Source organism: Pseudopipra pipra, chromosome 11 (genome assembly GCF_036250125.1).
Source record: "Pseudopipra pipra isolate bDixPip1 chromosome 11, bDixPip1.hap1, whole genome shotgun sequence".
Classification (NCBI taxonomy): Eukaryota; Metazoa; Chordata; class Aves; order Passeriformes; family Pipridae; genus Pseudopipra; species Pseudopipra pipra.
In genome coordinates, this window is record NC_087559.1 from 14314173 (window position 1) to 14327854 (window position 13682).

The following is a 13682-nucleotide window of genomic DNA, read 5'->3' on the forward strand; positions in this document are numbered from 1 at the left end:
ATTTTCTTTCAGACAGTAACTACCTTTTATCTACTTTACTCCATTTCAGGATGGGAGTTTCTTACTGTTCCTGGGGCTCATTTGGATTTGGTTTGTTGGAGGATTTTTCATTTGGTTGGTTTTGGGGGTTTTTTTGTTTTGTTTAGAGAGGGCTAGATCTATTTGAGAAAACATTAGCTGACAAGAATCCAGATTATTTTCTACAAGGTGCCACTGCAAAATTTTTACTTAAGCCTTTCTAGAAATCTCTTGTTAAGGAAACTTTCCTATCTGACCATCCAGGAGCCACTCTGGCAGTCACACCCACACCACCTGAGCTGGGATTGAGGCCCCTTCACAGCAGGTGGTTCCAGTGAGCCCATGGGTGCCCTACTTGACTCCCCACACACCCCACTCAACACACAGACCAGGTCTCCTTACCAGCTCGACCCTAGGTTTTCCCATAGGAGAGTCTCGGACGTCTGGATCCTTAAAATAATTTAATGTTTGTGCAATAAGTAAATAACAACAGCTCGAGCTGGTGCCTCCGAGGAGGAACCCCGAACAAAGGAACTCCTGGGCTTTTACGCGCTCGCAGTCTAAGCAGTGTCTCCGAGTGCCTCCTCACCTGGCCGGGCCGCACATCCCCGTGCCCTCTGTTGTGCAAAGGGTCGGCAGTTCACGGCCTCTTGCCTCGGGCTCCCGTTCCCCAGAGCTCACCCTGCAGCTCGCACTGCGCCTGCAGCCGGAGCCACCTGCACTGAGTATATTGCCCACTTCTTGAGCAGGAAATTAAAACACCCGACAGCGCCTCTCGGTTAACAGGCCCCTCCAGCGCCTCCCACTCCTGCTACGCGTACCCAACACAGAGTTACCACCTTTCGACTTGCTGTGTAACAGCATCCTTCAGCCTTGAAACCCAGCTCTTCCTCAGCTCCACTCAAACGTCCCACGTGCAGAGCTCACAGAGGAACTTGCTGCCCACGCACCAGGTGTGTACAGGTAGGCTGGCCATCGTTAGCTCTTCACAGGTGCACCGCGTACATCGGCTGTGCTGCGCTCTTAACACAGAGGCGTATTTTAAGCTGTTGGGGGGCTCTGTCACCCCTCCTGCAGTCCCACCAGCAGTAACCGCCCAGCTCAGCATCGGCTGCTGCTCCCCAGGCTCCCTCGTTGCCGCCGCTCGGCCCCTCAGCGCGGGGGCCGGGGCAGCCGCTGTCCCCCGCACCCGCTGCAGCCGAGCCAACCCGGGGCAGCGCCAAGAGGCTGCCGAGCCGCCCTCGAGCCGAGGGCCCCGGTACTTCCCGAGGGGCAGCGGTGCCCCCTCAAGCCGAGCCCCCCCCGGTACCTGCCCAGGGGCGGTGCCGGGCGCGGGTCCCGCCCGCTTCCGCCCCGCGCTGGGCCCGGCGCCGCTCGGCCCCGGCAGACGCGGCTTCCGCTCGGCCCCGGCAGACGCGGCTTCCCCCCGGCCGGAGCATGACCCAGGCGGAGAAGGGCGAGGCGGAGAACGGGAAGGACAAGGAGCGCGACCGGGAGCGGGAGCAGCGCGGCGTTAAGCGGCCCATCGTCCCCGCCGCCGTGCCCGAGTCCCTTCAGGAGGTGAGGCCCGGCCGCGGCCGCTCAGAGCTGCGCTTCCTCCCCTCCCCGCTGGGGCGGGCCCGGCCCGGGCTCGGCCTTTTAAAGGCCTGGGGGGGGGGGGGGGGGGCGGGGGGTGTGGAAGCGCAGGTGGGCTCCACGTGGGCGTAGGGAGAGTTCCAGGACGGCGCGGGAATTCTGTCTCACTCCGTGCGCGTTGTGCTGCTTTCAGCAAATACAGAGCAACTTCATCGTGGTGATCCACCCCGGCTCGACCACGCTGCGGCTCGGGAGAGCCACGGACACTTTGCCCGCGGGCATCCCGCACGTCATCGCCCGGCGGCACAAGCAGCAGGGCCAGGCGGCCTACAGGGACAGCTGGCTCCTCAGGGACGGCCTCAATGTAAGCCGGGAAACACCGCGGCGCGGCCTCCCGGACCGCTAAAATCCGCGTGTTCGTTACCCATCTCTGTTGCATCTTTGTATAGTGCATATCTTCCCCTCATACTCTGTATTTTCCCAGAGGAGAATACATCTGAAGTTCCACTTTTTTTTCATGCTTTTAATGTGCTGTCAGTAGGTTTGCACCAGTCTATGATTGGGTTTTATTTGATTTATTTGTAATGAACTAAATCTAATAAATTGATAGATTGAGGGTTTATGCATGTTGATTTCCCTGTGCTGTGGTCTGGTACCACACTGGGTATTTCTTTTGATAGAATGCCAGCTGTAGGATTAAAATTGGACTTCTCCATTTGTGAATGTATTGGTTGCAAGTTGATTTGTGATTTAGATAACACAGCAAGTAGTTTTATTCCAGCCTGCTTAAAAAATAGATCTAGTGGTCTTATTCTTAATCTGCATCTGTAAAAAAATAAAAATTAATCAAATTTATGTCTCTTATTTAAATAATTGAGATCTATTTAAACATTTTTGCTTGTACTTGATATTTCTGTAGTTAAAAAATGGCCTGACTGCATCATTTCAGAGATGAAGTCCAGCAGCCACTCCAGTCACTTAAAAGATTCAAGTTGATTTCGATAAATAAGTGTTGGGAACTCTAATATAAAAAATAATTTCTTTAAAAATAAGCATACATTTATTTGCATTGTACAAATCTCTGTCCTTTCTACAGTCTATCAACCACAGTAATGATTTCATTCTTTAAACCACAGTATTACCAGTATGCAGACATGTAGTTAGAAAGTAAATATTTACATTGTATATTTGGGGTTTTCCTTAGAAACCTGAAAGTACTGAGCAGAGACAAAATGGCCTTAAAATGGTGGACCAAGCAATATGGTCCAAAAAGATGTCAAATGGAGCGAGGCGTATTCCAGTGTCACCTGATCAGGTAACTCATTCTTAAGATTTTATTGGATTGTTCATTCATATAGTCCTTTGGTGTGTTGCTGTGTTTTAGTGGACAAGTATAGATATCCTTTTTACAGCAATTATGGATAATGCTATTGTGCAACCTATCTCTGAGAAAATTAAGATTTAAAACGTTTCCTCGAGGGGTGGGGCCAAAGGGCTGTTTCCTTTTTCTTCCTTGCAAAAAAGTGACTGGTGAAATATTTATCGACAGGGTTTGTTTTGATTACATTTCAGGCCAGGTCATACAACAGACAGATGCGACCAGCTATTTTGGACCACAGCTCTGGGGCCAAGTGGACAAACACATCAAATCATCCTGAATTTTTGGTAGGAGAAGAGGTAAGATTTCTTTTCCTGCTGAATGAGGCTTTGTATGTTTAAATGCAACCATGTCATTCAGCAGCCATTTGATACAAGTTAGTATGTACTGCAAGACACATGAAGTTAGCCAAGCAATATATGAGAAACTTTACTGTGAAGTAATTGAATGTTTGTTATCATTCAGCAAGACCTGAGGGTTTCCCCCATTTGCCTAATAAGTGTCTTGGTTCCTTTGCTGCTAGAAATCAGTGTTTCTGCAGGGACTAGGTGGGAACTTTGTCCATATGGCATAAATCAGAGAAAAGGCAAGAAACTGATAAAAATATCAGTACATGGAATCGCTGCTGAGTAACTAGGTATTCATGAACTTCAAAGAGCTAGAGTTATTTTAATTCCTCATTTGAGATAGTGGAAAAATATACTATTTTGTTCAGTAAATGTCCATGGGTAAGAACATTCAAACAATTTAAACAACGTATTTATTGTCTTTAGAATAGTTTCAATCAAGCCCTGTTACAATGAAATCCACTGTATTTCTGTCACATTGATCTGAGTGCTGCTGTATGTCTTATTATATCTGCTTCTGAAATATTTTTTATTCTAATATTTGTTGCTAATTTTGGGGGGAAAGCAATGCACAGAACATCATCTCTTATTTTTAGGCACTGTATGTTAATCCACTGGATTCTTATAATATACATTGGCCCATTAGAAGAGGGCAGTTGAATCTCCACCCAGGACCTGGTGGCTCCCTCACTGCAGTATTAGCAGACCTTGAAGTTATATGGTCACATGCAATACAAAAATATCTGGAAATACCACTGAAAGACCTAAAGGTGAGCTGTGAACAACACATTTAGGTGGGCTGTATGCACTACTATAAACGGTACTGCAAAAGAGAATTAACTTGCTGTTATTGCGAGCCTCTTACTGGTGCTTTTCTTAACAAATACATTCTATGAGCATGGTTCCTAAGACATCATTTGGAATTTTGACCGTGGCTTTAAGACAAAAATTGTTTATAGAACTTCTAAGGAGGAGGTTTAGAAATCCCGTTATAGACATTTCACAGCCTTAGTCTTCATTTGTTTGGGCTTTTTTATTGACTGTAAAGGAGGCACCTGAGGAAGAGTGGCCTAATACTTGTATAATTCCTTGCCCTTGCCAAGTAGGTGTTTTTCTCATGTCTGATGTACTTTTAAACATTTTAGTGGCCTATAAACTATTAGCTTGGCATGCACTTTGAACTCATTTTTTTTAAGTATTAAAAACCTTCCCCTTTTCTACGATTTTGCTTTTTTTTAATAACTTGTATATCGTGCTTTCTTCCTTAGCATCAGGTGTTCAAGAATGTAAAGAGAAACTTAATTTGAGAGCTGGATTTAATTTACTGTTTTTGTCTTCAGTACTACAGATGCATTTTACTAATTCCAGACATCTATAATAAACAACACGTGAAAGAACTGGTAAATATGATCCTAATGAAGATGGGCTTCTCAGGTAAAACCATACTTGAGCAAGAACTTAATGATTAATTAAGAAATTTTTTCCTTTAATGCATATTTTTGCACATCAATCCCACTTTGGCTGGGACTAACATCTTCATCTTTTACTATTCACGTAACTGTTTAAAGGGGCAGAATGGTTGGCTAGTATTGAAACAAGTTTTTTGGTTTGCTGTTACAAACTGTGGGCTTCTTATTCAGCTGAGGCAAAAGTAGCAACAGTCTGATTTCTTAAGTATTTCTAAAATGCACGATTTTAACTCTACAGAGTATTAAGATTCTTAGCCTTCAAAACAAAAGGGTATGATGGAAGATGCTGCTTCTGTCCCCTCTGGGGATGACATGATAGGAAGTTTCAGAGTTGGCTTAAGCACATAAAATGAAAAAATAAAAGCAAAACAACCATGCAATTCTTAGCTTCTGCATGTTTATTTCCAGACTGGAAAGCCCTCTGATGAAAATTTCCTTTCGGATAAACTTCTGGAAATTTCTAACTTGTTTTCTGGAAAGCACTGCTGCATTTTTAACCATCTTGCTTGGATTTCACATGTAGAGAAAACACAGAAAGTCATTACAGAAGGCACAGTAACCCAACCATACTTAATTTAAAATCTGTCGGAGTAGTAGTAGTACCTTTGGTTCTGCAAAATCATTTCATTTTATTAGCTATGCAAGGAATGAACAGGAAAAGTGGACAAGAATAATAAGTTATATGATAGAGACTAGGCAAACAGTAAGTTAATTGTAAGATGTTAGAGATTAAAACTGCTGTTGTTTAATAATAGATCAATACAAAGTGCAAACAGTTTCCAAATATTACTCTCAGCAGAATATACACTTAAATATTATTGCTTAAGCAGTGAACCCATTTAACCTGTTCTACAAAGACATTCATTTTACAAAAAGAGACTTCTTATCTGAAGGAATTAAGTAGGTGGTAAATAAATACTGCAAAAAGAGGGAATGATCTCATGAGATTTAAATTTTGTTTACGTGTGTGTATATAGATTTGATTTGTTTCATCATGTTAAAATGAACAAGCCATATTGGCTATTTTAATTTTTGAGCAGAATGGTACTAGGTGATGCTTTGTTTGAATTCTCACAAGTTTTTGAATAGCAGTAATGGGAACACTACTACCTAGTAGTACTCTGTAAAAACGTACCAGCACTGGGATAGAAGAATTTGCGGTGGAATAGGAAGAATACCAGGAAAAAATAAAAAGGTTATTAGTCACCTGATACATGCAAGTCAGAAAGTAGCATTATTAACTCTTGAAGGTGCCATTTCCTCAATAATAATTTAGTAAAGAGGTGAACTAATTACACAGCATAACTGAATTATCTTAATATATCTAAAAACATTTGCCTTCAAAAAGTAATTCTACTTACTGTCTACAAAGCACAGCTCAGTTAAGCTGTTTTTTCCCTTCATTGCTTAGAAGGACAGACTGAAACCTCCAGTACATCTCAGGTTTAAGTGTGGGCTTGTGATACAAATGTACTCATTTGCAAAGTTAAAGGTAGATTGAAAGGAAAATAGAGGGGCAAATTGGACCTTATTTTATAAGTACTTAAAGAGCATATCTGAAATGCTAATGGTAATGCTACTTGATTAAAACTAGAAAAAATTAGGAAAACAATTCATATGCATCTGATAACCAAAACCCTGCAATACCAGCTAAAAAAAAAAAAAGTTTAGAGGCAAAATAATAATAATAATACAAAAAAGGGTTATTTGAGTATAGGCATCCACCCTGCTCTTAGCTTTCTCAGAACTTTTAAAGGCTCACCCAACAAAAAAAAAATCTCTAAATATCTTTGACCCCCTCTTCATTAAATACAGAGTCTTTCAGGGCAGAGTCAGACCATTTGCAGATCCTTAAAAGACAAGAAAATGTCCTCTAAACGTCAGCAACATGACTGGAGTTTGGCACGAATTTAATATAATTTTTTCTCATATTGCCAGGAATTATTGTGCACCAGGAGTCTGTCTGTGCTACCTTTGGAAGTGGTTTAAGCAGTGCATGTATTGTAGATGTGGGAGATCAGAAGACAAGTGTTTGCTGTGTAGAAGATGGTGTTTCCCATCGCAATACCAGGTATCTTATAATATGCAGCATTATTACAAGCATGTACTTAGTTGCTTACCAAAGGCTTGACTTTAAAAAGGAAAAATTTTCCATAAATACCATTTGGTTTTTTTTACTGTGAGCCATGTAACAGGGTCATCTGTTAAAATATGAACCTTAGAGAATTCTGATGTCTTTAAAAAAAAACAAAACAGGCAGAGCTGATCAGAATTGATACTGTGCTCTGCAAACTGTGTGAAAGTCATGATCCTAGCATGTTGAACGTTTTCCAAGTAGTCCTTTGCATGCTACTACAGGCAGCCAGTGTTTCAGCAAATAAACTAAAAAATTTTCTTCTTCTCTGTGCTTTAGGCTGTGCCTTGCATATGGAGGATCTGATGTGTCAAGGTGTTTTTATTGGCTTATGCAACGAGCAGGATTCCCATATAGAGACTGTCAGTTAACTAATAAGTTGGATTGCCTGCTGCTGCAGCACCTAAAGGAGACATTTTGTCATCTAGACCAGGTGAGAGGGGGAAAATAGTGTGTTCTCCAAGTAAAACTTAAAGAATTCAAGAATATGTAAATGAAATCCATAGTTTGAAGAGTTTTGTTACTTTTTTTGTTTCCTAGAGTTTAAATAGATTATGTGGCTTGATAAATTTAAAAGATACAAATTTTTGCTTACGTTGTTTTTGATAGGATATTTCTGGATTGCAAGATCATGAGTTCCAAATTCGGCATCCGGATTCTCCAGCTTTATTATACCAGTTCCGATTAGGGGATGAAAAATTACAGGTGATTTTTTTTTTTTTAATTTAATAAAGAGAATTGTATTGAGCATTAAGACTCAGAGCCTCACTTCATATGGGCCCAGTGCTACTAAACCCATGTTAATTTATGGATTGTTCTTAAACTATTCTTTTTGACAGTTCTAAAATTAATTACCAAAGGTATGAAAGGGCCCAATGCAGCACTAGTGGACACACAAGACTTCCTAACTAGCTTTAGTCAGAATGGTTGTAGCTTCAACTGCATATGATGATTATCCTTCAAGTGCAAGGAAGGAATGCTAATTTTGCAAGTTTTTTTCTGCTCACCATTGAATTTTCTAATTTTGTAACAAACTCTATTTGAGTGTTTATCATACAATGCCAGAATCTGTAACAAAGCTTGTATACACATACAAGTGTATTTGTTGGACTCTTTTAAATTATACGAAGGAAAAGATGCTTCAGTCTGTTACAAACTACTTGGAAAAAAACACCTCTATTTCATTTTGAGTTGTGAGGAAAAATAGAGCCAGGCTTTTCTTTTTTTACAGTAAATGTCAAAAAAAGAAAAACTGAATTGTAAACTCATACCAAGTCTCTCATTCTTCAGGCTCCAATGGCCCTGTTTTATCCGGCAACTTTTGGAATTGTTGGACAAAAAATGACAACTTTACAACACAGGTCACAAGGTGACCCTGAGGATCCTCATGATGAACATTACCTGCTAGCCACACAAAGTAAGCAGGAGCAGGTGTGTGAATGCTGGTTTTATTTTTCATTAAGTATTACTTAATTGGGGAATAAAATGAGGACTCATTAGCTCATCTCAGAGACCAAAGTTTGTTACCTGGGTCAGAAGTATTAAAGAATATGTTTAGATTAAGGAATTGTGGATGTCTAGACAAGTTTTTAATTAGAACTCTGCATTTTCAGAGTCTAAGAAGGCTTCATATTATAGGATTGATCAATCCAATGGAGTTCAAAATAAAACCCTTACTTTGAACGTGGGGATTAAAATAAAAATTACCAGATGAGGTAATAATGCAGTGCTTAACCTTACTGTGCAAAAAGGTGAAGGGAAGTACAATGGGGTTTAGTTAAGTCTTTGTATTGTTATGTAACCTGCTGAAGATATTTTTGCATTTCTCATAGTTCAACTTCTTTTCTGATTTTTAAGTCTGCAAAAGCTACAGCTGATAGAAAGTCCATGTCAAAGCCTGGTGCATTTGAGGGAGAATTGAGAGGCCAAACCTCAGACATTTCAGAGAGGATCTACCCACAAGAAGTGGAATTGGGATCTTCCCAGAGTGATTGTATGATATCTGGCAATGATTCAGAGGAACCTTTAACTGCTCACATGTCCAGGAAAACTGCTGTTTCTCAGTTTGAAGGCAAAGCCTTGGGCCTTGACAAAGCCATCCTTCATAGTATCGACTGCTGTGGTAAGAATTACATTTGTACAGGTCTCTAAAAGTCTTCCCAAAAAGAAATGTCAGTATGGATTTATGTAACCCCTGTATTTTACCGAATATAAAGACATATGTCCCTAAATTTTATCATCTCGAGAGTAGCTACACTGTTTCTTACACTTGCATCTTTGTTGAAGTTTCTTGAGCTACATGTTTGGAATCTCCAGGGAATAGAAAAAGAAGTTTAAAATCAAACATCAGTTTCCATTCTGGTTTGACTTGTGCTAAATTAGTTGTAATACAAATACAGACCATATTAACTTTAAAAACTGCAGATATTTCTATATATCCATTCATTTCAGCATCTGATGATACAAAAAAGAAGATGTACAGCTCCATCTTAGTAGTGGGAGGAGGCCTTATGTTTCATAAAGCTCAAGAGTTCCTTCAACACCGAATTCTCAACAAAATGCCACCTTCTTTCAGAAGAGTTGTTGAAAATGTTGAAGTCATCACAAGACCTAAGGTAACTATTAACTGAGAGCTAAATGGTCAATAAACTATGATTGGTCAAAATCTTTGAAAAATTAAAAGTAAAAAATTCTGTCAAAACCACAGAGTAGTTGAATATCTGAGATTTAGGAGAGCTTTCAGCTTATCACATGGCACTGGCCAGTTAGAGGCAGGAAGTTAAAGGCAGAGCAAGAGTGTTACTGGTATGGATCACTGAAGTGTTTATTAGCCAAAGGCCCTGTTCTTAAAGAAACAGTTAGGACCAGCCTGTGAAGTTAACCTGTCTCCTCAGCAAGAAATTGTGATGTATTTTTTTTTTAAATTAGTATTAAGGTAAAAGAAAACATGGCATTAAGACCAATTTTCATTTGGCATTAATCAGGCAAAACTTGTAAATTTAAAACTTGAGTATATTTGAGAGCCTCCACTGCTGAAGGCAGAATTTTCATGACATGCCTAAAAGGTATCTTAAAAAAAAAAGTGACTTCTCAAAATATCTTAAAAATTCTTTACATATTTTTATCTCACTATTTTTTCCTAGATAATATTGAAAAACCCTTTCTCCTCCCCAACCCCCCAGGATTCTAAGTGGTGAATAGTGTTAGAAAAAGTAGGATACAACTTTGGAGAACTATGCAAAATCAGCCCAGTGATTGTGTGCAATCTGTGTTTTGAATTTAGGATATGGATCCACGCTTAATTGCCTGGAAGGGAGGTGCAGTTTTGGCCTGTCTTGACACAACTCAGGAGCTCTGGATTTACCAGCGGGAGTGGCAGCGCTTTGGTGTCCGAATGCTACGAGAACGAGCTGCATTTGTGTGGTGATGGATGTGGCTGCAGTGGAACCTGCTTAACTCAAGATTCCTTTCCCCAAATGCAGATGTATTGATCTTCTGCTGATATATATTTTTGTATTTTATTAATATTGACTTCAACTGAGATTTTTCCAGAAGTGTTGCAAAAACAATCTTACTGAATGCACGTGACTTCAGCATTGCTACACTTCAACTTTGGAATTGTAGGCATTGAATTCTGTGTACAGAGTACCACAGTCATCTCCAAATTAACTGTATTTATACTATACAGGTTATGTATATTAAAATTGCACAATGTGGGAACTTAAGGTATATGTGGGAGGCGTGTCTGAAGGCAGGAGGGATGTGCCAGGGCAATGGGCCCAAGAGAACATGCACGGTCACATATAACTCTATTGGCTGAAGAAGTCACATGGTATTCAGGGATATAAGGAGTGGGAATTTTGAAATAAACTCTCTTTGATTACACCACCATGAGGAGCAGATCATTCCTTGTTATACAAGGGCCTCGCTGTTACAGGTATAAAATGTTGATGAGACAGATGTTAAGTCAAGATTCATTCCAGGTACATGGACACAGAAGCAACAGCTGAAGAGTGCAGCTGTGGGTTTAGTGTCTTACTCTGACTCCTACCCTAACATTACCAGGAGATGAAGTTGTTATATAAGTGATCATTATGGAAAAAAGTGAAATGACGAATTAAAAGTACAGTTGCTGTTGGTATTTTACTTATGTAATAAATTATATTATTCAGTGAAAAGACAAAAATTTGGAAGTGGAGTGTTTTTTCCTTGTTGGTTCTTATCATCAAAACCTCTTGTTAGCTTTTCATTTTCCAGGGTACAGTCTGCTTTTTCCCTTTTTTGCAAAAATCAATATAATACACCCAAAAGAACTAGCTGCAATTTCATACAGCCAGCACCAACCTCAGTTTTGTGGGTCCTTGGGCTCTCTCCCCCAACAAATAATCCTTAGTTACAGAAGTGCTATTTGTTGGAAGAGATTCAATATTTACTCTCCATTTAGGAAGAAAGCAACGGAAGGGAAAAGGCTGTGGGAGAATGGCAGAGATGACAGAACAAACCCTTGGGGCCAAGGAACACATTTCTGCACTGAGTATTTCAGGGGAGTTCCTGCAGCCCAGCCCTAGTCCAGTCCCATGGTCTGCACAGCAATTAGCAGTTTGACAGTGTCAGATTCATTAAAGTACAACTTCCAGTTTCATTTCATCTGAGGGCATTTAGGCTGCCCAATACAAACCCACCCTGCGATACAAACCCAACCAGAGAGAGGCTCATGAGCAGCTCCCTTCAAAAGCACAGCAATGATTTAAACAGAAACATTGATACAGCCACATCTGGAGCTTCCTAAACAAACTTGAGACAGTTCCCATTACGATGATACCTAAAAGGTGGTCTCTTCACATGATCTTGTCTAAAAGGATGCTCGCAGCAAAACTCAAACAGCAGGAATTACAGAGTACTAAAACTTGAAAAAGTAAGAACTCTTACCTCAGTCTGTGATGAGCTACTGCAGCACATACAGCCACAAGTAGAGCAGCAGGGAGAAAACACAAATCCTCCAACAGAATTGATTGTGAAGAGCTCTGAAAGAGAAAGAATCACTTTGAAACAAGTCTGTAAAAACTATCTTCAGTTATCATAATAATATTTATCAATGTATAGTATTTATGGATTCATTTATGCATATTTTAATAGACTTTAGAGAAAATGCACACAGAATTACTGAAACGAGCATTTCCAATGCCCGTATATAGAAGAGAAATTGTGCTAAAAGGCAATGCAAAATGGTTAATCATTACTGGAATTGTAAAAATGTTGCTTACCTTTACAAAGATATCAGTACTCTCCTCGCCCCCTGGTATCCTCACAGAAATTCTGGTTTCATGTATCTAATAGTGACATGAAATCCTGAAGATGGGTATGCAGGGGAAGAAAAAAGTCAAAACCATTTATCACAAGAAGAATCATTATGAAGTTAAATCACGTTAAATATTTAATTGCATTTCAAAATTGCCCTTATTAGGCTTTAAAACTATTACATATTCTTAACAGCAGAATTATATTGTTCACATACATTTATCTTTAAATCTACTAGTCAAATACAACAAAACAGAGTATCTTAGGAATTCCAAGGAAGGTGTGCTGCATGTCAGTGAAGCCTAATTCCTAGTTGCTATGTATTTTCTTACATTGTCATGTTCATTGATTAATCTCATTCTGAGTAAAATCCCACTGTTTAAACTATTCTTAAGCATATAATCTCAAAAACTGAAATAATGTTACCAGTGGAGCAGAGCTCCTGTGAAAGCAACAGCAGCTCTGTTAAACCCTCTCCCTGAGTTCTCTGGCCAGCTCTGGTGATTGCACTTCACTGGAAGCAAGAGCCTCCTGCTGTGCTACTACAGAAGGACAACTTAGAAAACTATGCTTTTGATTTACTATAATTTAACAGAAAATTACCTTTGCTTCTATGTCTGTATCGATAAGAACTTCATACCTTTGATGCTCATAAAGCAATACTAAATGTTCAAGCCCAAGACTGCTTGTTGTAAAACTCACTCCTGATTTTTTCTGTATTTTTGCAAACTCCCTGAGGGTTGAAAAGATTTCAGTTTAAAGTTGTTAATAACTGTAAGCGATGAAATGGGTTTCTGCTGGAGCTGTGCTTGTGGTAGGCACCACACACCCTGCAGGTGGCACCTTATGACCTTACAGAGTGATCTTGCTTTTGAAGGGACAAATCAGGAGTGTTTGTTACAACAGGGATTCTCTGCAGCTGTTTCAATTCAGGCACTGCTGCCTGAAAATATATGTGGCAAAAATATCTAGCCTACTAAACTTCCAAATGATTTAGAAGCATAGTACTTCTTAGTTACACATCTGCATCCTCAAATCTGCAAGGAATTTGTTTAGTCTGCTAAAGGTACATTTGGTCATGTCAGAGTACCAGCCAGTAACTAGACTAAATTCGTCATCACATGTAAACTAAGAAAATTTCTCATCTCATATCCACAGATTAAAATACAGCATTACTATCCAAATTCAACTGTACAGAATTCTCAAAATTTCCATTATTAGGCCATGGGTATGATAGAGGGAAAGATTCAGAAGTAGGTCTTAGACCCTATTCAATGTTCAGGCAAAGATGATATTGTGAAACACTTTTGGAGTCATCTTCCCCCCCTTCGGTATTATGTCTATATGTGTTCATAGTACCAATTTCAGTACAACTTCTGCTGTACCTCAGCAAAATTATCTTTAAAGACTATGAATTTAAATGTATATTTAAAATTTTAGCACATATACGATCTGTGTGTATT

At 39.9% G+C, this 13682-nt stretch overlaps 1 protein-coding gene and 1 long non-coding RNA gene across 2 annotated transcripts; one reads left to right on the forward strand and one right to left on the reverse strand.

The window, feature by feature from the left end:
• Positions 1 to 1449: 1449 nt before the first annotated feature.
• Positions 1450 to 11107, forward strand: ACTR8 (actin related protein 8). The gene is made up of 13 exons (XM_064667667.1): positions 1450 to 1578; positions 1787 to 1957; positions 2798 to 2908; positions 3166 to 3270; positions 3915 to 4088; positions 4659 to 4752; positions 6726 to 6858; positions 7201 to 7354; positions 7531 to 7626; positions 8212 to 8352; positions 8779 to 9043; positions 9373 to 9536; positions 10205 to 11107. Exons 1-13 carry the CDS (start codon positions 1456 to 1458, stop codon positions 10346 to 10348), a joined length of 1875 nt encoding a protein of 624 aa, XP_064523737.1. The 5' UTR covers positions 1450 to 1455; the 3' UTR covers positions 10349 to 11107.
• On the reverse strand, positions 10399 to 12276 carry LOC135420332 (uncharacterized). Its single transcript, XR_010433490.1, has 2 exons — positions 12186 to 12276; positions 10399 to 11945 (listed from the first exon to the last, which is right to left on the reverse strand). It is a non-coding gene; the product is annotated as an uncharacterized LOC135420332 (long non-coding RNA).
• Positions 12277 to 13682: the final 1406 nt, after the last annotated feature.

Coding starts and splice junctions, on each gene's coding strand:
- ACTR8 (XM_064667667.1), top strand. CDS start 1,456: ATGACCCAGGCGGAGAAGGGCGAGGCGGAGAACGGGAAGGACAAGGAG. Junction 4,753..6,725: donor AATGAAGATGGGCTTCTCAG/GTAAAACCATAC, acceptor TCATATTGCCAG/GAATTATTGTGCACCAGGAG. Junction 8,353..8,778: donor CACAAAGTAAGCAGGAGCAG/GTGTGTGAATGC, acceptor CTGATTTTTAAG/TCTGCAAAAGCTACAGCTGA.